The following is a 27,009-nucleotide window of genomic DNA, read 5'->3' as shown; positions in this document are numbered from 1 at the left end:
AAAGATTAAAGATACCAATAACGGCACAGAGATGATTAGTGGAGAGCACTAAGATACTGGGTAAAGCTTGACACATGTCAGTTAGACATTGGCTATAGAGTGTCAGAAAAACGGATGAGAAACAAACGTATGCGCCAACGAAAGATGTCTGATATTGAGATGTATATCTATCTATTTGCCATACAAGACCCTTTACTTCACGTTAAATCAAGTCAGGAAGTTAATTTGTCCGGCTGCGGACAATGTATTGAACGCCTTAAACATTAACAGCATATCATCAAAGACGTCTTTTGTCTCTTAACGCATAGAGCTTCAAAGTCACAAGAATGGAGCATTTTTTCTTCATGTTTTCTTACTTTTATTACAAAAGAAAGGAGTATGACTCTGTTACTAAAAATCATTCAACTAAACATGAGGAAGATTAATACATCACAGTTATAAAGTGAAAAACTAGTGGCTCTGAGTTAAAATAAATCGCCTTGAGTAAATATTAAACAATATATATTATACAGTTCTAAAAGCTGAAGCTACATAATAAGGCCATTTATACGAGAAAAATAAACCTAGGCATATTTTCCTCGTATAAATAGCCCTAATGTAACAAGTTAAAGTAACATTCCAGAAAACTTAACTCGTTATAACTAAATAACTTATGATATCAGTGTTACAAAATTGGATAGTTAAAGATATTTCTTGGATATGTCAGTGTCAACACTCCAGGAAACTAAAATAATTAAGAACATATTTAAGACTACAAATAGCTCTAAAAATGGCAAAACTGATGATAAAATTTGCCTGCAACAAAATTGATTAAATAACCTAAACTATAAATTTTAAAAAAATGGATGATTAAAAATATGTCTCGAATAAGTCAGTGTTTATTCGATCCGATTTGCGAGTATGCTATAGGTAAATGAAAAGACTCTATCTAAGTTAAAGTTTACTTTTTGTTAGTTCATCGCCCTCTTTTGTTTAGAACAATCTCTCCAATAGAAAAGCTTTTGTAGATTATAATTGTTGCGTCTGCATTAAGTCAGTTTCCCTGGGAAATTTTTCAAATGACTAAACACTGCAGTGAATCGTGGCCGTTCTACACTCCAGAAGCTTTCCCTTGGTCACTTTTTTTGCTACCTACTTAAAATTACACTTAATAAAGAATGCAGGTGAAACTTTGTAATATGTTTCGACTTTGTAAAAAAAGAACCGGCAAGGTTCGGTTTAGCCTTAGCAGCAGTATATCATTTCACCCGTTTAGTTTTATTCTCCCACAGAAACTTGAGTTTCCAGTTCCATATCTCCCCCGTAATAACCCGGTTTCTTACACGCAAAAAGCTCTTTAAACCTCTTTCTGTATTCCTGGTTAGAAAAATAATAAATGAAGGGATTCATGCAAGAATTAAAAAGCACAAGTACATTAAACCCCTTATGCAATGAGCTGCCAATCTTTGTGATACCAAAAGGACTGAGGATGTAAATGGTTTGAGCTGGGAAACCGCAAACTGTCAAGGCAATGGCTGCTATGGCGCACATGCGCAGTAAAGCCTTCTGTACCTTGCGTTCAGTTTCATTAGCGGTTTCCTTGGGGGTTGCCGGGAGATTCATTGTGATGTCACCAAATGTGAACCACGTCAAGAAACACGGAATATAGAAAGTAACCAAGCTGTACGATATGATGAAAGCTCGCGTTCCCTCCTTACCGTACGGGGCATTCTTAGTGACACATTTCTCCTCAGAAAGCCTTACTTCGAAAAACTTATTCATAGAAAGAATGCACGTTACAATAAACATGACCGCTATGTAGATCAAAACCCTTTTCCTACTGAAATGCTTCTCATATTTCATCGGTTTAAATACACAGAACCATCGCTCAATGGCCAGACAAGCTATGAGGAGAATGGAGACTTTTCCCATGGCGAACAGTAGGTATCTGTTGTGGAGAAGTCTGCAGAATACTTCACCTCCTGCTCCATGAGGGACTGGGTACGAAGACTTGTGGATGACATAACCAGGAGTGGCGACAATGAAAACACCTGAGAAAAAACAAAACAGAAAAACTGAAATAACCAAACAAGGACACTTAAAAGCTGGTAGCATCATTCGACACGTTGAATAGGAAGGAAAGTGTTGGGCGAGATTTTAATATCATTTCAGATATTCTGCTTCAGCGTTTGGCTGGACAATTTTGTAGTCCAGTAGGCAATTTGCTTCTGTTTCAAAGCAAGTCCTCGTGCGAAACTTTTCTTATTGAAATGACGAAAAGATATTACACATTTTCATTTGAATATTTCGCAAAAAGACTCTTTCTAATTAAAACAGAGGCGAAAAGGTAACACTTAAATGGCCTATTTTAACTTGTCATAATCATGACTGTAAACACATTTCGCATGCTTAATGAACTTAATGTACAAGAGGCAAACTAGGCATTTTATCGAGACTGCAAATTGGTTGGAAAGGAAAAACCAAAAATTTACCAGGTGAAACTAAAGAGCCGGCAAAACTTTGTTCTTTTACGCGGTTATTAAAAAAAAAGTTTATGCTTACACTGCTCATTACAAATAATGACAGGTAAAAAATAAAATCTTAGCACTAGTAGCCTTTGCTTTTTTCACTTGTGTATGATATTTCTTCTCATTTTCTGTGGGTGGATTTTCGAAGTATTTTAAAATATTATATTTTCTTTTTTAAAATTTCTGAGGGTTCTTCCGGTCCGAAGTGACTGACTTTAATCATAGGCCAGCAAACACAGAGCAATGTGGTAATACTTTGTTGACAAACAAGAGAATGGAGTAAAGCTGTGTGCCTTACCTGTTAACATATCTACCACAGCCAAACTAAATAACAGGATATTGTGAGGCTTCTTCAGCATTGCATGGTTTCTCAAAAGCATCACACAGAAAAGCAAATTGAATAAAAACGACGCGCTTGCGATCACGCTAAACGCGACCTGAAGAGCAACGCTTTCGTGGTCTGTGGATCCTGTTGGGGGAGGGGTGGTGTTATTTTCCATGTCTTGTCAGCTGTAAAAAAATTTAATCAAAGGAAATTTAGTGTTTACATACAAGAGTTTAATTTTGTGTAAACGACACGTCCTTGTTTTCTCAAAGGCGGCATATAAAAAAACACACAAAACGGTAACAAATCCGACGAGACCCATAATCAATTGATGTTTGACAAGTTGTAATAAGCAAAGGGTTAAAAAGTAAAGGTAAATATTCGTTACGTGGGCGAAAAATAAAACCAATAAATGAAAATTGAGCAATTAATAACTCTTCTCTCCGCTAGGTTTGTTTGCCTGTAAAACGGCCTCTATAGAAAAAAATTTTATCTTCACGCAATATCATAGAGTGTGGTTGCTTGGTTTAGTGTAGTAGGAATAAAAGACAATGAATATATAGTTAGTAGCAACATGTTGCTTACTCTTAACAGTAAAACAACACACTACTTGATTGTGTTTTTTCATGTGGCTAGTGACAAGTAAAATCCCAAGTAGTTTTAGAAGTTGCTCGAGTCATAAAGGTACGAAACTATGGGTTGATAAGGTAACATTTTTGTCTCACCTTGAAAACGTAACGACCTCTGTGATAGATATGTCAGACTGACGTACTTTGCTAAGACGAATTCGTTATCACAGATAGACAGCTTTTCACCCAAAAGGTCTCTCTGAATAGATCAAAGCTTTCGGAAGACTCAACCTAATTTACTCTTTGCCACACGTCAATGCTAAGTTCAATAAAGACTGATTGATTGAATGTGACGGAGAATAGACGGCTAGAGGTCGGCCATCATGAAAAAACTGATTACATAACCGGTTATAACTGGAGAAAATGGACATAACTAACTGAGGCGGGTCGGACAGCGCCAGTGACAAGCTCCAAATGCACGATATCAAGCTTCAAATGATCGCTCAATATTGCGATAAAATGCAAATTCTCGTTCCCAGCTTCCCAACTTCCCTAGAAGACTTACAAAGCCCGGAAAGAAGATGGAGTCGGGTGCTGAGTAGGTCAAGAAAGGCCTTGAGATAAACATTCTTGGACGAAAGACTTTTTGACATTTTACAAAAGCAATTGTATGAGAGAGTTGCTGAACTACACCTTCCCTGAGATCGCGGAACGTAAACGAAACATAAGCAGCTTTGTTCTTTAGAAGGTCATTTACTGGCTCTCCCCGAACGGGTAGCAAACGGCCTACCATCCTGGGGTGAGGACTGGAGGAGGAAATACTCAAAATACTGTAATCCTAACTTACTGTCATCAATCGTTTCAGTACACGCTCCCCGGGAAACGCCATGGAAAATGACCCAAAAGAAGTCAGAAAAACAAACATTTCGAGCAGCCAAGAGTTCTAGAGAATTATTGCTCGATTACCTGCGATCAGGCGGTTTTTGTTGTTGTTGTTGTTGTTGTTTCTTTTAGGCGTACTTTGGCAGTCTTGATTAAGTTTTCGTCATCGGAAACTAAACATTCAATCGATGGTTTCCGTTTGCCGATACTGACTTACCCACCATTAGGAATTATCCCGTTATTACGTCTTCACTGTATACAATAAGCGACATTCGTGATTGGTGTTTGCAAGCACTCATTTCTAGAAGTATTTGAATTTCAGATTTTAAAAGTGAAGTAGGAAATAACATTTTGTTCATAGCAAAGGACAATTGAACAGGTTAATTGATACTTGTGTCAACGTAAATACTATAGGATACAAACATGCAATTCCATATGAGCTCCTTTGCTGGGAAGTCCTACGTCCTACAAAGCTACAGGGTTGTCCTCATGTTTCTTCACGCCAGGAGAAAAAATAATTGTTTTTCGGCGGTGTGAAGTCACAGGCTGTTAGCTGATGTATCCATTAATTTCGCCAGTAGCTATAAATATTTCAAAATTGCAAGTAATGACAGGCCTGTAAACCTAATCCGGTCAAGTGGCGCAGTGTCGACAAGGCTGTGAAGAATATTTTGACTTTGTGTTTTTTTAGGAGTGCTAAATGGCTTCCAAACCCATTACAGAGCATATATTCCAGAAAAATATCAAGTAAAAGATAGGCACGTAAAGAGTGAGGAGTGGCGTTTTACAGCAGCTTTTAGAGCTCGTTGTTGCTTGTGTAATCTTCACAAATGGACAGGCCTTCGTCGAGGCCTTTGAGATGGCGTGATTTGAACGCATTCTTATCGAGCAAAAGTGGATATCAAAACTGTATTGAAAATGAGTACGAAATAGTGATGTACTGACAAAAAAAGAGCTATTTCACTTTATCCCCGATCAAGTTTGCGTTCTTACCTTACTATATATGCCAATAAAGGGTTTATTGAAGTCTGGACCTGATCTATTTCACCCATGGGATATCGACGTGTCATCAAAAATAAACAATGTATAGAGATGATGACTTCCCTATTTTGGAAATAAACAGTTAATTACAACCAGAATGAACAAAGTGTTGATTCACTGAAGACTTACCACGATTAGAAGCAAACGGTTAAAGGTTAAAACGCCAAACGGGTGTCTCACTCGTCTGTACAAAGCGTCCTTTGCGTCGCAAGCTTTGTCCATGTAACAGGGTGAGATAATCATTGCCCGAAGCGCGACGACATCTCCTCCGAAGAAATAATTCGTTTTCCGAACTGATCATGTGCGAGTGTCGACGAGAAACACGATTCGTCCATCTGGAGAGGTGAAACACTTAAGCACACTTTTGCTCCTTACTGACCTGGAGTTAAACAAACAGAAATTGTCAGCCCTATAAGTGAATTTTATATTTAACTTGGTCCTGTAAGGCAGCGAACATTCCCCATGTTCAAGAAAATAAGATAAACCGAAACCAAACGATATTGCCCGATTTATTTTTGGTTTAAAACATGGCGAAGAATGTCTAGCATTCCAGCACCTTATCCTTCACAACCAAAACTATAAAAGGCAGACTGTGTTACTTGTGCGTTTTAACCGTCCAAATTTATCCGGTACAAATCCACAGACACTATTCCCAAGCTTGGGGCTAATTATCACTGGTACGTTATCGTTTTGTTGTATATTAAGTAAGCCATCCGAAGTCCTCCTTCGATTCCCCTTCAAAGCCATCTCCCCATCACTGCACCCCTCCAACATGCATGAAATAAATGAGCCTCCTAACAAGTGACTATTCAGCTTATGTCAGTCTCTGCGCGCAGACGCTGTGCGTGGGGTTTTCATGTAAGTCGAGGCTCAAAGCTCTCCTAAGCGATCATCTATTCCAGGAAGCATAAAAAAAATCGTAACTAGAGCTAGTAGAATACGAAAGATGGTGGCCGGGCTTTAGTAAGAGACCACACACTGAGACAATAGAAGTTGGTCTCTTACTAGCGTAAAGTTAAATATAGAGTATACATGTTGAACCTAAGACATCTTGGACGTAACCTTGGTGTATGACGGCTACCACGAGTGCAATTCTTCATCCAATAAGACATATCAGTAACCTACAGCCCTTCTTTAATTTTAATTAACATTGCCAACCTTCCAAGGGAAATCTCGAGAAATCATCAGTGTATATTCTATTTCTCAGTGTGTGAAGTTTCTGAAGTGCAGTTATGATAAAGGAGTCTCAAACTCTTACTATATTGTTGACTAAAACAATGCAGACTTTTTGAATTGCCGCTTGTGAGAACGAGTAAGAATTTAGACTGGAGCTGGCGTCCTATTAAATAAACCAGAGCTCGAACCATGGCGGTCATAGAGAGTCAGTAATAGGCCCAGGGTCAAGGGTTATTCATTTCAATCCTTTTCAGTAATTATCTATAATTCGATTAAACTTTATCCATCTACACGAAGCATTGTAGATAAACAGTTGAAATTAACTGTGTCCGAAATCTCTCGATCTCATTCATTACATTCAATGTACTAAAGAATAATTCGCCACGGTGTTACGCTAGCAATGCCAGTCAAGATACCACATGAGATAACATGTTAGAAAGGACGCCGGGTCGTATAATTAGAGAAAATTCAGCTTCGTAGGGCAAATCTAATAATGATATGTCAGACACTCACTTCTACAGGGTGTGTTTTCAAACCGAAATATTAGATAATTGAAAAAAAAAAAAGTTTTGAGTATTTCAGTTCTCTGAATGTTCTGCCGCTGAGATCGGTTGCAACACAAAATACTACTTACAGTGCTATGATTATTTACACCACTTACAATTTATTTATACTTACACCACGTGCAATTATGATTGCCTTTTTCAGTTTTTACACAACTTGCAATACGATTACTTGCAACTTAATTGTGATTGGCCGAGAGGGGGAAAATTTATCCATAGCAATTCAGGGCAAATTGATGTGGGAGCGTTCAAAATTTTCTCGGTCATGTAATAAATGAATTACCGTATGATAGTTGGATTTTGGGAAATTCTTCAGTACCATTACACCCATCTTTTTAAATAAGGAAAAATTCTTTTTACAAAACATATACTATAGTATTCGAGGTGCTGTAAAATAATCACTTACATCACATGACATTAAATTACATTTACATAACATTAGACTTTGCTGTGAACTAGATATTACATTTCTTAAACTACGTTCATAAGAACCTATCAAATGTACATTTTGAAGAAATTAAATTTTCACTGATTGCTTTAGCGTATCACTTGTTGAACTTTTAAATTGCCGTATGATCAAACTTTTTAAAAGATAACAGTTTCAGATAATGCGATTCACCGGTACCACCCGAGTCGTTTGAAGGTCTGCGAGAACTACTACTAAGCGAATCTCTCCTCCGCACCACGGTAAAGAAAATACGCTGCCGCAATCTCTTGTACAGAAACACATAAACAATAGGGTTGTAACAAGCTGAAGATTTGGCAAAGTACGCTGGGACGGATGATGCGACATCACTGATTACGTCTGGACCGGCGATCATTGATATCAGTGATACAACAGCATATGGTGTCCAGGCCACAAGAAATGCCACGGTCATCACTCCAAACAGCACTACCATCTTGCGTTCCACCGCGAGGGCCTTTCTCGTAAATGGTGATTTCTTTCCCCAAGTTGTCTTTGCTCGCCTGGCTCCTTTCCTAATCTCGCAGCAAGATTTGTAGTAAGAGGCGATCATAACACTCACTGGCAACACGTAACATGCTAGTATCAAACAAATGTGGTACGACAAATCCAGTCTGTTACGTGACTTCCACCTCAAAGAACAGCTCGTACCAATTCCTTCTAACTCAAAACCTGACCAGCCACACAACGGCATCACACTCCAAAACAAAGCATACAACCACATGGCGACTGAACCGCGAGCTGCTTTCCGCCTTGTGAAAGTTCGCTGACTTTTATATAGGAACACCAACGCAACATATCTTTCGTACCCAGCAAGAGACAAGTTCATTAATGAACTCAGACCGCTCCAAGTAGTGATAAAAGCTGTCGCCTTACAGCCCTGAGGTCCGAAAATCCATCCTCCATAGACGTTGGCAACAAACAGGAGTGGCAACGTGGCGACTGAGTAGAATAGGTCACTGAGTGCCACGCTCACTATAAAAATATCCGGAGCTTTTAGAAGCTTTTTGTTTCTCAAAAACACCAAACAAATAAGGCTGTTTAACACCACGCTTGTAACACAAATAACAGCGGCGACCGCAGCAAAAGCCACATAGATTGAAGCAACCATATCTCCGTTCTCATGAAAACGTCCTTACAATTGTTGGCACAGCTTCTTTCCCTATAAGAAAGAACGCAAAATCAGATAATTCACACATTGAAACTCGTGGGTGTGACATGGGAACAAAAAAAAAAAAAAACCTGACCAGCCCTTCGGCGGAATCACTACGAAATAGTAGGATAAAAACTATATACCGTTCAAACTACACATTTTCTGAGACTTATTTCGGCGGCAAAAAGGAGGTGACTGCTTATTTATAACCACCGAGGGAATGTGAAAGAGCTAAAAAATCGTCGTGGCTTTTAATTTGAAGTGACCTCGTTATTTAGTTCACGCATCTGTCATCTCATGCTGAAAACTTAATAACATGAGAAAGAATATCGCGTTTCTGGGTATTATTCTAAGTGAAATTTTATCTAAAATGTTTTGATCGACAAGATTTTAATCGTGTTTACAGAGTGTTCCGTGATCGAGACTCAAATTAAGTTAAGACACCTGTCTCGAACTGACAACATCTTAAGGTCACGAGAATGATCACTCAAAGATTGATAGTTTTTCTTGCACTTCACAGCATGTAACTATTTGCGCAAGTTATAGATATACAGCTCTAGGTCAGACGCGAGACAGCGAAATCCGGCTTTGTTTGGTTCTGTAGGTACACGAGGTTGTCATAGACCTTCGAATAGAGTCCGCGTGTTCGCTGTACTTTTTAGCCGACTGTAACAAAACTGAGACAGGCTTTTTTAGATATGAAATGTCGCGAAATTATGAAATACCAGTTTTGGTATACCTTTGGTGGCGTTTTATGGCAATTCAGATATCAGAAAAGAAGCTGTATTATTGTTTAAAAATTTAGTCTCGTAACGATTGGTGTTTCCTAGCAGCTGGTAGTTTTGTAGGAAGGTTGTAAATAAGAGGCGGGCTCGCATCGATCTCTCGCATGCATTCAACCCGATAGAGTGCTTTTTTGGCCAGCAAGAAAGAAAAAGGGTAAATTTGAATCAGCAAAGCTTACAACGCCGCTGCGACCTCAATGTTCGGAAATTCGCTGTTGTTTGTAAGTTTAGACTTTTCTACTCGAGAATGGATTAAATACTTCAGCAAAACGAGCCGGATTAAAAGCGAGATTTTCGAAATCTTCATCAGTCGCGGCGGTGGAGTGAATATTTCGTCTCAAAAAGAAAAAGGGTAAAGTTGAATCAGCAAAGCTTACAACGTCGCTGCGACCTCAATGTTCGGAAATTCGCTGTTGTTTGTAAGTTAAGACTTTTCCACTCGAGAATGGATTAAATATTTCAGCAAAACGAACCGGATTAAAAGCGCGATTTTCGAAATCTTCATCAGTCGCAGCGGTGGAGTGAATATTTCGTCTCAAATATATGTTAATGGCTTTTACGATGGTGGAAATTATTCAAAGGTCAAAGAAGCAGTATTGAAGAGCAAGCAACTTCTTGTCAAACAATGCTGAATGGTACAACTGCAAAAAGCGAAATTAAACAACAAAAAATTTTCGCGAGTAATGCGACTGTGTCAGTTTTTTTTTTTCAAATTCTGTGGGCTTCGTTGGTTGGTACATTTGCGCGATTTTCTTTGTCTCCCTGTAAATAATACATCGAATAACCGAGGTTTAGGCAACCAAACTACAGCTGGCAAAGACCTAACGTAGGACTCTTTCTTGAGAACACGATGAGCGTTTTGGTGACTCTAACATCTGTGCATGTCGGCTAGTTCGTACATACAATGTACATCAAATTTCACCACCAAATACTGTACTTCCTTTGTTGAAAACACTGAATTCTTCAGATGGAGACAAAAGTTGATGACCTCTTGGGAAATTGATACGACTTACCTTCAATTCCGATGAAGATCGATTTGACCAGCAGCATCAGCTCACAGCAACTCGGTGACAGAACTGAGGCCGGAATGCTTCACCTTTTTCCTGTAGTGAAATGAATATTTCCCAAACATCTAAATTGCTTCTAAATTGCCAAGGTACATGTAGCTGATAATTCAACTATGTAATCAACTGCCCGCACTTCCAAATTTACTTTTTTCCCCTTCCCTCTTTTTCATAAAAAATCGAAGCAACGACTGATAGATTTATTCAGTCGGCTTACTAATATTCTAGGTCGTGAGACCCGACAATTTTAAATTGAGCTGAGGCGCCGTGAAGACCACGAAGACAGGCACGTCCTGAGAACATATTACTATTTGCGATTCAAGTCAGAACACCTTATTAACGATCTTTACCCCCTGTTAATGATTCCATCATATCCTCGAGTGTATTCTGACCTGGACAAAATAACTAACTCCCAGAGAGTTTCATTTATTAATGGAAACCGTTGATGGAAGCGAGCTTGATTATTCTGCTACAGGTAATTGGCAATTGTCTTTGGGCCTTTTTGTTAAATTTCAATTACCTTTTTCGTTTGCATTGTTCGAGATTGGAGACTCTGTCCTCTTTTCTTTTTAATTATTCTTTCAAAACCATTGCCGGACTTTGATTAAAATAGTCAAAAGAATAACAAATTAGGCTCTTAAAAGAACTAAACAACCTGCCGTCAGACTGGAAGAAAGGAGAAAACAAAACCGCCATCGGATATAGGGCGACATGTATAGGCCAACGCAGGTATACCACAAAACAAGCAAGGTTAATATGCAAAGGGCTATGGCTGCCTGGTGTTGGCATCTTTTGGGTACAATACGTGTCACCTTCGCTATTATTGACAGGTAACTGTGTTTGCCAGTCAGGCTATTAAAGAAAGTGCAATGTGGGGGTAAAAAGTACATTTTGGTTTTGGGAGCGTGGGAATTTTGACGGCCGGTCAGTTTATAAGCCATCATGAAAACCTGGACGGGAGGCAATGTCTTATCGACACGTCTAATTTTATCCCTTTTAGTTTAAAATGTTGATTAGCATCCAGGATTTCGTAAACCGAAACACCCCAAGGAACATTAAATGTTAAATTCTCAACTGTATTATCAGCCCAAAATCCCAAACAAACGTGCACACACGATTATCAGTCAATTTTGTAAACTATCCAAATGAATTCTTAAATTGGACAGTGTCCAAAAGCTTCGAACGCAGTATAATTAACAGGTAATACGACCATATCTTGGTCCAATATGAAAATAAATTGCATTAAAAGACAAAATCGTCTGACAGCCAAATTTAGATCCTGAGGGTTGCGGCCTCGTCCAATTTTAGCAGTCCTTGGGATTTTTATCAGTTAATTGTTTCCAAAGTGGACACTATGTTTTTATAATTTTCTCGAAATTCGGTTTTCAAAGTAAATGCCTCAAGAAATTTGGTTCGGGATTCCGTGCTGTTTCATACCTTAAAGGCTGTAGGCTTCTAACGAAGTATTCTTCATATTTACTATAGGTAATCGAGGAGTACAATAAGACTGATTTTTATCTTACATTATAATTCACCAATAAATTTTCTCCTATTCTTATTGGTTTAAACTGATCACGTGGTGTGATAGTTTTCGTCCGCGGAGAGACACTATCAGACCTTATAGTTCACCACTAAATTTTCTCCGATTCTTATTGGTTTAATTTGATCACGAGACGCGATAGTGTTCATCCGCGGAGAGAGACTATCAGCCCATTGTGCCCGTCCGAGGAAAATACCCGGATCGATAGTACTCGTCCGTGAAAACTTTTCTGCAGACAAGGACAAGCGAACCCATAAAAAAATAAACAATTGAAATTGTATCAAGTGGGTTTTGTTTATTTTCCTTTTTCAATTTTACATTTGGCTTTCACGGCTTTCTTCCAAAAAAGTTGAAAATAATTCAATATGATTTTTCAACTGGCGCGGGGAAGAAAATTCAGTGGCGAACAATAAAGACAATAGAGTGTTTATGTCTCGGAACTATCGGTCTGATAGTTGCCCCTTGAAAATTTGATGTTCTTAAAACTAGCATATTTACCCTCGAAGCTTCACTTCTCGGGCAAATATTTGTTTTAAGAACATCAAATTTCCAAGGGGCAACTATCACCCGATAGTTCCTCGACAGAAACACTCTATTGTTTACATAGAAACTGGCTTGAGATAAAAAGGAGAATTGATAGGTTTCCTCAGCAGTCTGAATTTTGCAATACGGACCACCAAGATGAATCGCGAACGAGTTAGTTCAGGTGATTTGCATTTTGAAAAATTGCACAAACGAAAAAACGACGTGAAAAGTTACTGCTGTTTCCGTTTTCAAAAAAATCGCGTCCATAGGAAGTGTATGGGAATCATTTTCGCCCGTCCACGCGAAAACGTTAAAACGATGGGAAAAATATACGTTTGGACAGAAGGCTAAAACAGGATACGTGTGAGCGGGGCCTGAAATAGGATGGGACGTGTTCCAGGTAAATGATAACCTGCGAAAACAGCCGTCCCTCTTCGCTTCCCGCCCCGAGTAGTGTTTCGCAAAACGCCGCTCGGGGCGAGGAGCGAAGATGGACGGCCGTTCTCTCAGGTTAGGTAGGTGACGGGCACGTTTAGAGTCATTACAAGCTAAGGGTTTGGATTTTCATCAATTCGCACCTCCACATTTCTCGCGGAGAACGATGAAAACGTATTAGTCTGAATTCACGTTGTCAACCGTCTTCTCGGCGAGAAGGACGTCCGAATTTCCATTCCGCGATCCATTGAACCAAAATTCCCGGAAATTTCGGTCTAAAACTGAATGGATCGGTTCGGTCCAACCGGAAAAGTTTCGAAAAAATTGGTCCACCTTTCGAGGTGGGCCACTTTTCTCGGTTGGACCGGCCCGATCGAAATGGACCGTTCCATTTGACCATTCCGACCCATTATCAATCCCAGTACCTCGCTGTTCGGTATTTTCAATATACAACATGGAGGAAAACACTTATCACTCCAACTTTGATGGATTGTTAACAGCGGATCTATCGGTGTTACATCCATGTGCAGTTACAACAGGTCTGTAGCTGCTTCGCAAGCCAAGTGTATCTTTTGGCTGTTAACGGCTCTTTTAAAAAGACGATTTTCCCGAGAGAATTTGCAATGTTCTTTTCGTCAGTCCAAAGTGGTGTTTGAACTCATACGGCAAATATCTGGGAACGGTCTGCTCAAAATAACCCATTTTACTGGTTAAATTACTACGCATGAAACAGTTCACACAATACCATTGATATCACCTTCGAAATCGTCATCTAGCTCTTACACGAGCAACAGTGAAACTCGTTTTGCGAGTGGAAAGGAACGAGACCGTTCGGACCCATCACGATCCATTCGACACCTAGAAATTGTCGAACCTCAGCCCGGAAATTTTGGTTGAATGGATCGCACCCTGTCATAATTTCGTCCCGTGACGTCACGAAAATGATAGGTAATCTAATTCGTTCTACTCTAGATAGAAAACCGTCCCTAATTGGTTGCAAAAGGTAAAAGTTGCCAAATCATACCCGTGCTCTTTTAAAAAACGGCCAGGCTAGCCATACAACTAAAAAGCTCAAACAAGGCTTCCTCGAAGTCGGAAAACTTTTTTAAAATCCCAAGGCAAGCAAAATAAACAAAAATATGGGCGAGACGCACCCCGGGAGGTTTTATTTCTCAGTTTAACCTCAGATGCGTCTGGCACGTAACGAGTGCAGATAGGAGTTCAGATCTGATGATACCGAATAACTCTGATAATTCAAAATAAAAACGTTTTCTTTTCACCTCACTACCTGTTCATTTGTCCTTCTCACTTAAGAGTCAGTTCGGCCCGCATTTCCATGCGAAATCAACATAAAATAGTCGTTACTTACAAGCTGTTATGAGGGCTGCACCGCTGCACAGGGCATAACCGGTCCAAATAGCATTCGAGAAAATATGTTTTATCACTAAATAAAGCTTCCTCACCTTTACTCCATTGCTTTCCAATGTTTTCTAACTAGTTTAAGCCTCGTTTTTTTTGTTGTCCCTTAAAGTTGTTCAAAAAAGAATCCTAGTTGAAAATAAACCTTGTGTTCAGCTTGGAGACAAGTTTTACAAGTCGTTTGCATCTGTTGCAGAAAGCAAGTTTGATGAAAATCTTCTTACGCAGTCAGGTTCAAAATTGCCATTTCGCGTGAATCTTCCAGAAATCTGTTCACTGTGCGAAACATCATCTATCGATTGAATTTCACATCTACACAAATTATTAGATATTCTCTTATAGCACACTTTGGTTATCTTCCCAAAAAGAAACACACAGCGGGGAAATTTCGAAATGATAATTCGTGTGTGGATGTTATTTCTATCTCCAGGGTGTGTTTACATTCAAGTCCTGCCGGTACAAATTAGAAAAAGAGGAAGGCCAATCACACTGAATGCAACAATTATTTAAGCCGAGAGAAGAGTTCATTAGCAAAAACGCAAGCTCTGCAGTACATTTCCAATCAAGCAAGACCCCTGAATGGATATGCGACAAGTTTTAATCATTGATTTGGTTATTCATCGGGTGGAGGTTCCCAGAAGTCTACAACCATTGATTACCGGATTCAGACGCGCGTGGCCCGACTAGCACGGGGTTTATGACGTAATGAAATATAGCAGATTTTTTCATGTAGCTTATCCAGGCGTCTGGTCTCTTGGGGATATGGTATGGCACTGGGTAATTCAAAGACTACCTGTTTATCTCATAAGAGCAACAAAATCGTCGTTATTCCATTTTATTTTTTTTCTCTAGACACCACTTTCCTAACGGTTCTCTTCTCCCTCTACGATACGTTATGGAGAATATTTCAATATTTTTTAGGAACAATCAGTAACTGTTCCCCTGAAAATTCGCAATTTTCCGCCAAAATATTTAATAGAGGTTAACTCTGTACCGCGGTTATCCCATTCAAAGGACATCATTTCATGTGAAAACCACTTTTAAAAAGTAGCATTCAAAATTCTAAAATAGTATTGTAGCTATATTCCATACAAAACCCATTAAACTATTGCTTTTGATGTGTAAGGTTGCAAAAGGGATTTTCTTCAAATTGGAGCGGGCGTTGTCCCTTGAGCAATCCGTAAGCGAGCAACGCAGAGCTATGCAGTCAATCTTGAAGGGTTAGTTACATTTAGACCTGTTGCGTACATGAAAAACCCAATGACGACTAAGAAAAAGAAAGTTCCCGAGATATCATCACGAAACAAATGGAACAAGGGCGGTAGAGATAAGTTAAAATTAATACGGATTACGAAAATTCAACTTCAAACATTTTGGTTTCAGTTTTCAAGATGCAAAGCTCTGTATTGCTTGCTTATTCATGCTTTATTTGTACAGTTTATTTACAAAATACTTTCGTCACTTCAGTACGTTAACAGCACTGCGACAAAATTCAAATTATTAAGTTAAACACTGTTACCAGTAGTACATTTCGCGAAGTTCCCATTTACTTTTAAAAATTATTTCGTCATAAAAGTATTACGCTTTCATGATTACAAGCATTTGTCAAAAACCTGGCATTACGAATAGTTTGTTGTTAGTTAAATACATGGTGAATACGTATGACTGGGTTTTTAATTTAAATTCGTACAAGTTAAGAGAAAATGGAAACATGAACAAGGAATGTGATCGATGAATGAACTCTTTATACATTTCGATAAAATCAACGCAACTATTTCAGTGAAAACCACTTTCTCTTAGCTTTACAAATTCGTTATAAAATACAAAATATAATTTTTTTCTACAAGTTTTCTCCCTTCTACTCTTCTAAAATACCCTTCTGTCATAGGTTATTGTTAATATCGATATTAACTTGTGCGAGGGAAAGAACTTCATGCCGCGGAAGCAACGAGATGGCTTTCGTTTTTTCTGTTTTCCCTAGCAACTGTCTCCATGGAGACGATTTTGTTGGTGTCGTTTTCTGCTGCTGTTGCTAAGTGCTTTGTTGGTGCTGAAGGCAGCAAGTGGCCGACTGCATCAAAGATGTTTGCTGCAGGACCATAGTCCAGGAAATCTTCTGAATCCAGATCTTCAACAACCGACAGCAACACGCGGGAACGGACTGGAGATACACACATAACACATCAATACTGCCGAGTCTGAACAGAAACTTATTAACACATGACGTACAACTTGCTCTCATTTTCAAGAAATGAACTTTAGGAGCCTTACGCTCGAAATACTGAACAGTTCTCTTAAAAGAGCTAAGTCACGGTTTGTGCATCTTCAAACTTCAAGGCTAAATCTTTCAAGTTTGTTGGTTGTAATCCGTGTCAATCTTCTCCATCATTGACCATCCTTGTTCCTTTCGGGTTTATTATTATCTCTTTGGTGTTTTTCTATCATTCTTGGTAAACTACTGTTGTCAGGTTTTCTTCCATTTAAAGGTGAATTTGTAAGTGGCCAAAACAAATCAAAAAACCGTGATTGAGCTCCGTTAACACAACAATCAGATAAAGCCAGCTAACTGTAACAAGAATTCTCACACAGAACTGACACCGCACACTAGCACCCACACTCCCAGATGTGGGTCAGAAAAACGTTTTCCTCTCCTTTCGTTCCTCCCGCACACTGATTATTGGGACGCGATAGAGATAACTCAGACATACTTTACTAGTTTCAAGCTAATAAAGTGCTTCAAGCAGGAAAAGTAAATTGGTTCAACAACAACTGATTGTATGACCTGTGCACTGAAGGCATTCGCCCATGGAGTAAATCCCAAGTTCTTCTTCATATTTGCCGAGATTCAGATTTCACACCCCAAACAAGAGAATTCTAACCCAGTAAATGTCACTTTCAATCTTTAAGACACGGAGAAGATCAGTTTGAAAAGAAATAACAGAGGCTGGAGAGACATGCAGCCAGATTAAACAGTGGTCATCTGACAGACAGCACTGGCATCCCTTGATAACAGCCTTATGTGCCACCTTAAGCACAAAGAAGATTAAGGTCACATCGACCGCATTCCTCCTAAAAAATACATCAGCGTGCGTGCTTTTGTTTTACCCGCAGATGAAATGCGCATAAGACCCGCGGGCGTTTTTGGCTAATGTGTGAGCTGTGCAACAATTTTTTTTTTTTTATCACAGGGTACAGCAATGAAACCTGTAATGTCCAATTCACGTTCTTTGAATTGTTCCTCACCTGAAGGCGTACTGTAGTCTACAGCTCCTTTACTTGCAGAGTTACTTAATGACGGCAAACTGATGCCTGTAGTTGATAGAGGGCTCCAGCTGCCGAGAAACACGGCAAAGCAAAGCACTACAACCTATAGGATTCACCCAAACAAGCCATAAATTAGGGTTGTTTAGCAATAATTATCATAAAAAATCCCTTTCATGAATCACAATAGGCCATGTCCAAGTTGCCTTTTGCCTGTGTCGAAACGGATCTTCGTGCGAAAGCATTCATTCGCCATTTCCACATCCCCCATAATACACCTTGTTTGCCCCCCCCCCCCCGCCCCCCAAAGTTCTGCATAACCTTTGTTTCCCATTTCTCCAGGGTATTACAGTCGTCCCAAGAGAAACTGAAGACAATGCTTCTGCAAAATTATGGGGAGGGGGGGCAGACAAGGTGTATTATGGGGGGATGTGGAAATGACGAGTAAGGAACTGTATTTTGCCAACAGTTTTAATTTCATGCAAATGAGACTCATTTTCATACGAAGGGTTTTGCACGAGGCCTCGTTTTGAAACAGAAGCACAAGGTAACTTGGAAATGGCTTATTACAATAGCAAATACACCGTAGCTCAGTTAACCAATCAGAACCTGATGCAGAAACATAAAACTGGTACCAACCATAGGAAATGCAAAATATTGGTATTGGTGTCCCTGGAGATTATTTACTGAAAAACACCATTTCTGTTCAAGCTCACCTAACTGACACAATTTTTGAGACGGGGCAGCATTTCTTTTTTATAAATACATAATCGTCTTGCCCAAGGTCTGGAATGGTAAGCGTCTGGCAAATTACAGGGTCTGGGTGGCTGAAACAATTCAGAGATTCTCCAGACATTTAATTCTGCTCCAAGAATAATAAAAAGCTATGTTTTTAGCAGTTTCAGAGGAAGAAGCACCAATCCCTTCCAAGATTTGCCTTCAACACCTTATTTGCTACAAGGTCCCTCAATGTGTAAGTAAATTATTGTCAGTGTAAAATGCAGACTGCAGACTGCAGACTGGGGGGTAAAAGACTGCAGACTTTGTAAGTATATATCATGTTACAGTATTTCCATTAGCGAGTACTGACCATAAACAGATTCATTCAGACTAATTGCAGTGAAGGTCTGCACTCCTGTTAGCCTAAATAATGTTCCAGTCAGCAGGTTTACGGTTAGTTCTCAGTTATAGACATGGTAACTTGATTCAGCTAAAAAGTCTATAGTCTGCAATCTGCATTTTACTAATGGTCTGCAGTCTGCATTTTACCCTCGGTCCACAATCTGCAGTTTGCAGTCCGCAGTCTTCATTTTACACTGACCATAAATAATTAGACAAGCAAGAAATCTCACCATTAAACAGGTACTTGTTTGTGTTGATCTTGCAGTCACTGCTCGTGGAACTTTAGCAGCTATTAGTGACTGAAGTTTTTGAAGTTGACTTATAAGTGAGCTATAAAAAAAGAAAAGGAAAAAGATTCAGAAATCCATGCTTAATATGAATACATGTACAGTGGAACCCCATCAATCCAGTCACCAATGGGCAGCAAAAACCTGGCCCTATTAGTGGGGTAGCCACATTAAAGGGGTTCTTTAAATAAGTTAAATGACTGACTGGGCTTTGTTCTGTCCTGAATAAAGTAGCCGTAGTAAAGAGGTGGTCGTATTAGGTGACACTCTACTAAACATTAAAATCATCACAAAGACAATGAGCTAATCACAGTAAAATGTACCTTCCTCTGACAACTTACCGATTTGTAGTTTCTAATGTATCCACTTTTTTGCGAAGTTCTAAATTCTCAGTTGCACAGTTTTCTACTCTGTATAGGTAAAGAAAAAATTGGGATAACTTTAGTTTGTTTCAAGACCAGATTGAGAATGAAGAGAAGAGGGCAAGTCACATGTAGGAATGAGCACGAAGCTGTCAGTACATGAGTTATAAAAGACATGGCTTGCTTGCCAAGAGACAATGCCTCACCTTTTTTCTAATGTTTCCATGTATTCTTTCTTTTTACGTCTACTTTCTTGTGCGGAAATCTGCATAACAGGTAGAAATAAAGAAATCTGTAAATTTTCAACTAAATTTACATGTAATCAATCAACCAGACAAGACAAACATGTACATCCAATAGTAAAAAAAAAAAACTGTACCTTATTTTTTATCTTGCGTCTAACTTTTTTCAAGGCTCTTTCTTCGACCTGCCAAAAAAGAGAAAAGCTGGTTTACAAGTGTATTCGCTTGAACATACACCCTGTTGCGGTCAAAATCCATTTCCCTTCATAACATTACTACACCTTGTCAAGCAAAGAAGTGACAAGAATAAGTGTTATTGTCTAGTGACACTGTCTTCACTTACAACCAGAATCTCAAAACAAGAAGATTTGAATGGAAGTCATTAAGAGATATCAAAAAACTGTTCAAAGATTAGGTATGAAGGGGGTAAAATCAGTTATTTCATTTAACCCTTTCATCTTTTACTCCACACATATGTCTGTAGAATAAACACCAACTTGTGTTTCACCATTCAAATGTATGTACATTTAGCATGCACGTGTAATAATAATATTAACCAACAGATTCCATGTTGCTGTATGTCTGGTCAGTTATACATGTAGATCACAAATGACGTCAAAATGCGGTAAGAACAAAAAAGTAGCACAGGAGGTGATAGCAGGTTTAAAGTCTTGAAAACCATCTTAGTCTTACAGTGTGTACCTTTGTTAAAGGAAGACCAGTCGGTACAGGCAGACCTTCTGCTATAAGAGTTCTTCTTTCCTCTTCTGTTAAATAGAATGGCTGCTTTTCTTGGGGGTGCTGCATGGAGGAAAGCAGGGCATTCAGATTTAAGATTACCTAAATGTTAAGGCCCCTCATCTCTTCAGTGTCTTCCCACTATTGGTACCTATCTTTGTGTTTGTAGTGAAAGGATCAAGATACAAAAAAAAATCTTGAAAAAGGTGTCACCTAAGATATCACTTGCAGGCTGAATTTTTTAAGGTTGAATCCAAATGGTATCAGCAATGCAGTGATGAACTTTAGTCACTGGACAAAGGCACAGTGTACATACTCACATGCACGTATGTTACATTTACATACCTGAATTACAGGGGGTGTTGTCTCTCCTGTGCTTGATCCTGACATATCATTGTCTTCTAACATGTGGGGAGGGGTGGTAGCAGTGGATGGAGGGGAGTGAGAACCAGAGTCGTAACCTAAAAGGGATATATCAAAACCTCAACATTACTACGCAATCTGCTGACTAACAATTGAGTTCGCAATTGGGCCAAACTTAGTTTTGTGATACAATACATACAGAGATTATCTGACCATACACATGAGATGAACTGCCATCTTGTGACTTGTTGCATTTTGTTGTTTTAGATAAAGTTTCGCTGTTACTTGTTGATTTTGACCAATTCTGCATAGTGATTATTAAGACATTAAAAGTGATATCAAAAATGTTATTTATTTAACTTAGCTTGTAATCAAAGAAGATAATATTACATTATTCAACATATTTACTCATTTTAAGTTCTTGCTTTATTGCATAGTATCTCCAGCTTACATGAACAAAATTTAAAGAACAAAGTGTGTATCACACATACATGTACACATATTTTAAAAAAAATGCCTTGCTTTTGGTGCTTTTTACTCCATCTCAAGAAAAGTAATCTTATGGTACATGGATGTAAAATGTTGAATGAAACATATACAATTTCTACGCAGTGCTCACTAAAGTTCTTAAAAAATAAATTTCTAACATCTTTCAATACTAAACAATGGATATCAATACGATGAGAAATTAACCTAACATTTTATCACGCATGTGGCAACAAAAGGCTGGTATCTTGTTAAGTTAAAATAACTTTTCAAAGGTTTAACAGCATCGAAACAATTTAAGTTCAAACACTACAAAAAAATATAATTCATATTATGCAAATATGAGTCGCAACTTTAAAAAGTTTAAGAGTAGGTGGTAAAATTTATGACTTCAAATTATACTTAATATTGAAGAATATGGACAACAAAAATCATGTCAAGAAGTTGGAAGGATGAAGCCAATTGAATACTAAGTACCTTCTATTAATAGCAAACACTGTACATAAACTGAAAGCAAGGCACTTTTTTAGATGAATATTACACTGTATTCTTTAGAATTATTTCGTGCTCTGACAATATCCCCTTGTCAAACATATATTATACTGAACAAGAAAATTTCTTTATGTGCTAATATTTTAGGAAAAACTTTTAAGATGTTGGTTTCTCTTGGAAAATGAAAGGTTAAAATGCTTTGCTAGCCAATTTTGTTCCTATGTTATCCCATCAGGACCTGTCTGAAGTGCCATGACTTCAACATAAAATGTCTTTTGCCACCACTTTTAGTGCACTCATGAAGTCAAGTGTTGAGAACTTTTCATAAATCTGTACCTGATTCAGCACAAGTGACTGACAAAAGGTCTATAAATTAACAATACACCATAATGATTACTTTATTGTTGTCAATAAAATAGCATTTAAGTAAGACATTTACTAACATATTGTATTATTTGGATTACTCAGCTTCTGTTAAGTCAAAACAGATTGAACTTTTAATCATGCTAATTGCCAAGCAGCGCCGAATGATACAAATGTTTCTTCAAGTTTAAGTTTCTTTAAGAAACTTTTCATCATTTTAGTTGCTTTGTCACACATTCAAATTCAGTCTTGATCACTACGATGCCTACCCAAAAAACACAATTACACTGTACATGTACCTCAGAGAAATAACCAAACACTTTTAACCATACACTGTATGTCAGGCAAGCTACAGTACATGCAACAAAGCATCCAAAACAATGAATTATCCCTGCTTGGTTTTCACAACAAGATAAAAAATTCAGTCCAGTTTGAGAATTATGTTTAAAAGGTTTAAAATACTTATGGATGCTTACTGTAAGGTCTACATGCTCTGAGTGTTGCGTATTCTGATTGGATAGGCAGCGCAGGATAAAAATACCCATCACCAGAGGCTGAATAAAGAAAGGAAGGGGAAATAATGAGTGGATTGCCGAGTAGCAAATTTATATTGTACGTATGTTCACATGGGATTGCAAGGTAAGGAAAAAACAGCTTGCAAAATGACAGGGAAGAGGAATCAAATAGAATAAGCCACAAAACTTTGACAAGTCTTCCAAAAACCTTTCTAAAGACCAATTAAAGCATCTCTCGCCATGAAGCTTAGATAAAAAGGAACACTTTCCTTTCTGAAAGGCTTACAGATTGAATAACCAAGGATAATGTGCTTGAAAAAAAAGCATGTACAGGTGCCTAAAACGTGCAAGCAAATTTCCTTCAGAACAAGGTTACATTTCGAAAGAATGAACGGTACTGTAAATGTAAACTAATGACAAAGAAGTCTGGCCATTGCCTCCCATGGACCATTGGATAAAAGTCAAAATCATTGACAGAGAAGCCTGTAATGTACGTGTACTGTCTAGTGTGATTGTCCAGGTGAGGCAAATCTTTAGAAAGACTGTTGCCATTAATGATGTTTAAACAGCCCTGAGTTTGTTGGTAATAGAACAAGCAGTGATTTCCATATAACAGATGAAATAATGTTTTCAAAGTGACAATAGAGAGTCCAGAAGGCAACTACACTGTACATTTATTTTTGAACAAAGTGATGTCCAGATTGTACATGAAAGAGTAACTTGATCGCAAAAACACCTTGAACATACAGCTGTATGTCACAATATTGAATGGCAATGCATAATTTGGAGGGTCTTTCCATAATTTAAGAGTCCAAGATTTCATACAGTTGTATCTGGCATGTACACCTGTAGCTGACTATTAAGTTCCTATCTCAAGTTTTGGCATAAGTAAGTGTACAAGACATTGTTGTTCTTGGAGAAAACTTATTTTGTCCAACATTGGATCCCAGTACTGGTACAGACAAATCAACTGACTTCTCAGTTTGCCTACAAAGATACCAGTGAGCATTGATGTGAGGAAGGTCTGCAGCTGTACATGTATATGGATTTGAAATGCAAGCAAGTCCAAGTTGTTCACTTAAATGGTAGCTTATACTGTATTATTTTACTGAACTGTAATGAGGTTAGAACATAGCTGTTGAAGAAAATGCATGCATGATTATTGTCAAGTGAATTTTTCTGATACAAATATTTTAAAAAAAATACCATATACAAAAGTCATGTATTTTATCACCTGAAACCAGACACTTGATGGCTATTTCTAACAGACAATGTAATACTTAAAGAACAGCAAAGTTGTGCTGCTTTTAAAATTAATAACTTGACTGTTAATTTACCGAAAATTATGCAGCAAGTTGTAGAGCATCACACTTCTCTGTTGGATACCAATGGATCTCCAGTGTCAATGATACACTGAACTTTTTATAGAATTTTATTTTAGTTATAATTTACAGTTATTTTACTTTATGCTAAACATTAATCAGTTGTAAAACCCAGTTTACAAAAATTCGAATCTGTGATATATTTTTTAGGTAACAACCAAAGTTTAAACAGCTGGTATAATATTAAGCTTTTAGTTCAAAATATGGAAAGAAACCATGCCGTACAAAATGTTAAAGAACTACATAAATTTTATGCCAAAATGAACAAAAAGAAAAAGAAAACCTTAGGGAGAGAAAACAGAATTGTCTCGAGGAAAACAAGTGTTTTCTGAATTTTTCCAGAACTTTCAACAAATGGCACAAACATGTAAACTCATCTGGATCACAGGGATAAAAAAATGTAAAATTCAAAGAATGAAAGTGACTTATCAATTTATATATATATATCGAAAATAACTCTTTTTGAGCGACCGAAAGAGCATGCAGCTAGGAAAAGTTTTCACAATATCTAAGAACAATTATGTTCCCATGGAATCTGAATCAGGCGTGAAAAAAGCTTTTACAATATGGATGATGGTGGGGTTTGAGTTTGGAAGGACTTAACTCGCGCCGCCGCCAAAAAAAACAAAGTCATGGATTTGTAGCAGTGTAGAGTGAAAGGCTTGCTATCTTTGTAACAACAAAATAATCCCCTCTTATGAAGAGTAAACTTGATACCTTTGATATAAGCTTACGGTTCAAAGATCGTTCTCGCGACACACAGAAGACATAAAAGCTTTGAAATGTAGCTTTACCTGCTATAATCGCTCATCTCACAGAAATTCATTCCCGAGCTTTTTTGTGTTTCTTTTTCTTTTCAGACGGCAGGAAACCTACAAAGTTTCCTTTCTTTTTTAATGAATGTCTATTTCCGGAAACAAGAGATCCCTTTCTTTGGCCCTCGCGAGAAGTCACACAAACTTTCGACCATGTGAGAAACAAAGAGATCAGTATTTACCAACAGGGGATAAAACTTTAATGCCTTCCTCATGGTTTTAATCCCATTAGTTGTTTATACAGCCATATTACCATCATTATAGCTGCCTTGACACGGAAACCCCATAAATGAAGCCATAAAGAATGAAGTTATTTCAAAGGAACGGAAAAAACAAGTTCGTGACTTACCGGACTCGCTGTCTGGGCGATCGGAATCGTTCTCGGAATGTGGTGAATCCGGTGAACTTTTTTGTCCATCATTCTGTTCGAACAATTTTAATTCCGTCGGCTCTAGCCGACTGTTCATCTGCGGTACGAAATTTTCCTGTGGTTCGAACAGAGCGTCTTTGCCAAATAGGTGAGGTTTCACGTCGTTTTCCAGTGAATGCGACTCTATCGTCGAGTCGGGAGAAAGGGGTTTGTAGTCCGGTGTGCGAGGAGCTAAAGGCGTTGAGCAATACAACGACTCGTTGGAGCATTCCTCCGGGAAGCTAGGCATTGAATCCATACTAAGACCGTTTAAGCTTAGATAATGTGACTTCGCAAGCGAGGTGTAGGGTAAACTGCTTGATGTGTAATCCGGCAAAGTGTTGTTGTAGGAAGGAACTTCGTCGAAAAAGCCTGAGAGCCAGTCCACGGGAACTTCTTCATTACTGTGGTGCTACAATGAGACAAGAAGAGATGTCAGGAAAGAAAGAGAGACGTAATTCCCAGTAAGACATAATATGCGAGTGGTTTTACTACGAGTTAGTAATGAATGAAGTCCGCACTTACCATTGAATGGAAGTTTGTGTCGTGAAAGTCGTCGGACATCATGTTGTCGAATATACCAGAATCGGACGAAAAAGGCTCCTCGAATCCCGGTTCCTTCTTTACTATACTTAAATCTAAAGAGGAATGCTCCATGCCGAGACGAAATGCGAAGGAAAAGTGGAAAGCCGACGGACTACCGTCCGAAAGTAGTCGTAGAATTTTTGTGACCCGTCTTTGTTCGCATGGCGAAAAGACTATCGTTCATTGAAGAATAATTATCGACTTTGACCAATTAGAACGCCCAATTTAATACAATAAACGCTATATTTGGAAAAGTTGAAATATATTATCATAATTAGCTTTCCATAAATTTCGTCTCACAGGTGATTTCTTGAACTTGCTGGTATGCCCCTGAAGTGACTGTGGGCGAAAACGTTGTTCATTGGTCGCTCAACTTTGCAAATATTCAATCATTTAACAATTGCCTCTTTCACATCTCGACAGACAAAAACATTGTTAAAATGGAGGATGCGTAGCTACGAGACCTCTATCAAAGTAAAATCACTCTGGCAAATAAAACGAATCTGTTCAAATCTGTAGCTGAAGGCGAACTCTGATCAATGAAAATAGCGGATCTTGCAGATTTAAGCTCAAAGATATATATTTTTTGCATTTTCATTTTCGTAAAATAATGAATTAAATTTACCCATAACGAAAGAGTTGATATTGCTAGGTTACTGTCCGCATTGTCACATTCAAGGCTCTCGGGCAAATACATTATCAAGCAAGAAGATCAGATGTAAACCACGTGGGTTCGAAGCGCGGTTTACGATCGAAAGTTGTGCCTTACCTTGGATCTAGATAAATTGAAAACTCTAACACCACTTTTGTGTTGGAAGATTCCTATTGAGATAGGGTGAAATTAAAATGAATTGGCTTCAGCTACTGAACTAGCTAGAAAACAGTGGCAAGAAAACCCATTAGAATAAAATGCCCGGTCGTAATATCACAAAAGTCCAGTCCAAGATAGCAAGAATAAATATTGAGCAACACGATTTTCGCTTTGCTATAAAGATGAGTTTGTTTTACAGCAATCTACTGCTTCCTCGACACCGCAGCAAACATAAGCACAACACCTGAAGCTAGATCTTTCATTTTTTACTCGTTTGAAAATGTAAAATTCGCTGAGTCAAATTATACGGGGAATTATAATATATCCCT

General features: G+C 38.3%; 3 protein-coding genes across 7 annotated transcripts; all 3 read right to left on the bottom strand.

Moving 5' to 3' along the window:
• Positions 1-1,029: 1,029 nt before the first annotated feature.
• On the bottom strand, positions 1,030-5,565 carry LOC145478668 (G-protein coupled receptor 83-like). Of its 3 annotated transcripts, none has more exons than XM_081456767.1 (3): positions 5,454-5,565; positions 2,806-3,017; positions 1,030-2,030 (listed from the first exon to the last, which is right to left on the bottom strand). In XM_081456767.1, exons 2-3 carry the CDS (start codon positions 3,005-3,007, stop codon positions 1,258-1,260), a joined length of 975 nt encoding a protein of 324 aa, XP_081312893.1. In that variant the 5' UTR covers positions 3,008-3,017; positions 5,454-5,565; the 3' UTR covers positions 1,030-1,257. The 3 variants fall into 3 exon arrangements, with proteins under 3 accessions (XP_081312893.1, XP_081312894.1, XP_081312892.1); XM_081456768.1 differs by lacking the exon at positions 5,454-5,565 and adding an exon at positions 3,558-3,757; XM_081456766.1 differs by lacking the exon at positions 5,454-5,565 and having other exon boundaries at positions 2,806-3,302.
• Positions 5,566-7,269: 1,704 nt separating this feature from the next.
• Positions 7,270-15,097, bottom strand: LOC145478667 (pinopsin-like). Of its 2 annotated transcripts, XM_081456763.1 has the most exons (3): positions 12,636-15,097; positions 10,478-12,516; positions 7,270-8,688 (listed from the first exon to the last, which is right to left on the bottom strand). In XM_081456763.1, the coding sequence occupies exon 3, from the start codon at positions 8,635-8,637 to the stop codon at positions 7,624-7,626; it is 1,014 nt and encodes a 337-aa protein (XP_081312889.1). In that variant the 5' UTR covers positions 8,638-8,688; positions 10,478-12,516; positions 12,636-15,097; the 3' UTR covers positions 7,270-7,623. The 2 variants fall into 2 exon arrangements, with proteins under 2 accessions (XP_081312889.1, XP_081312888.1); XM_081456762.1 differs by having other exon boundaries at positions 10,478-15,097.
• Positions 15,098-15,105: 8 nt separating this feature from the next.
• Positions 15,106-26,034, bottom strand: LOC145478665 (uncharacterized). 2 transcript variants are annotated; one of them, XM_081456760.1, is made up of 11 exons: positions 25,810-26,034; positions 25,225-25,696; positions 22,640-22,717; positions 20,805-20,920; positions 20,424-20,522; positions 19,859-19,906; positions 19,686-19,744; positions 19,459-19,527; positions 19,061-19,160; positions 17,691-17,814; positions 15,106-16,608 (listed from the first exon to the last, which is right to left on the bottom strand). In XM_081456760.1, exons 1-11 carry the CDS (start codon positions 25,939-25,941, stop codon positions 16,379-16,381), a joined length of 1,527 nt encoding a protein of 508 aa, XP_081312886.1. In that variant the 5' UTR covers positions 25,942-26,034; the 3' UTR covers positions 15,106-16,378. The 2 variants fall into 2 exon arrangements, with proteins under 2 accessions (XP_081312886.1, XP_081312887.1); XM_081456761.1 differs by lacking the exon at positions 22,640-22,717.
• Positions 26,035-27,009: the final 975 nt, after the last annotated feature.

This window comes from Orbicella franksi, chromosome 2 (assembly GCF_964199315.1).
Source record: "Orbicella franksi chromosome 2, jaOrbFran1.1, whole genome shotgun sequence".
NCBI classification, from domain to species: Eukaryota; Metazoa; Cnidaria; class Anthozoa; order Scleractinia; family Merulinidae; genus Orbicella; species Orbicella franksi.
Note: the sequence above shows the minus strand (reverse complement) of the source record. Positions and strands in the feature narration are given on the sequence as shown.

What these genes read in the sequence shown, in the direction of transcription:
- LOC145478668 (XM_081456767.1), bottom strand. Translation starts at nt 3,007, where the DNA reads ATGGAAAATAACACCACCCCTCCCCCAACAGGATCCACAGACCACGAA. An exon ending in TGTGGTAGATATGTTAACAG is followed by an intron (nt 2,031 to 2,805) that starts GTAAGGCACACA and finishes GTTTTTTCTCAG; the next exon opens with GTGTTTTCATTGTCGCCACT.
- LOC145478667 (XM_081456762.1), bottom strand. Translation starts at nt 8,637, where the DNA reads ATGGTTGCTTCAATCTATGTGGCTTTTGCTGCGGTCGCCGCTGTTATT.
- LOC145478665 (XM_081456760.1), bottom strand. Translation starts at nt 25,941, where the DNA reads ATGGAGCATTCCTCTTTAGATTTAAGTATAGTAAAGAAGGAACCGGGA. An exon ending in CTGGTCTTCCTTTAACAAAG is followed by an intron (nt 19,907 to 20,423) that starts GTACACACTGTA and finishes CTTTTTTGGCAG; the next exon opens with GTCGAAGAAAGAGCCTTGAA. An exon ending in ACATTAGAAACTACAAATCG is followed by an intron (nt 19,161 to 19,458) that starts GTAAGTTGTCAG and finishes CTTTTTTTATAG; the next exon opens with CTCACTTATAAGTCAACTTC.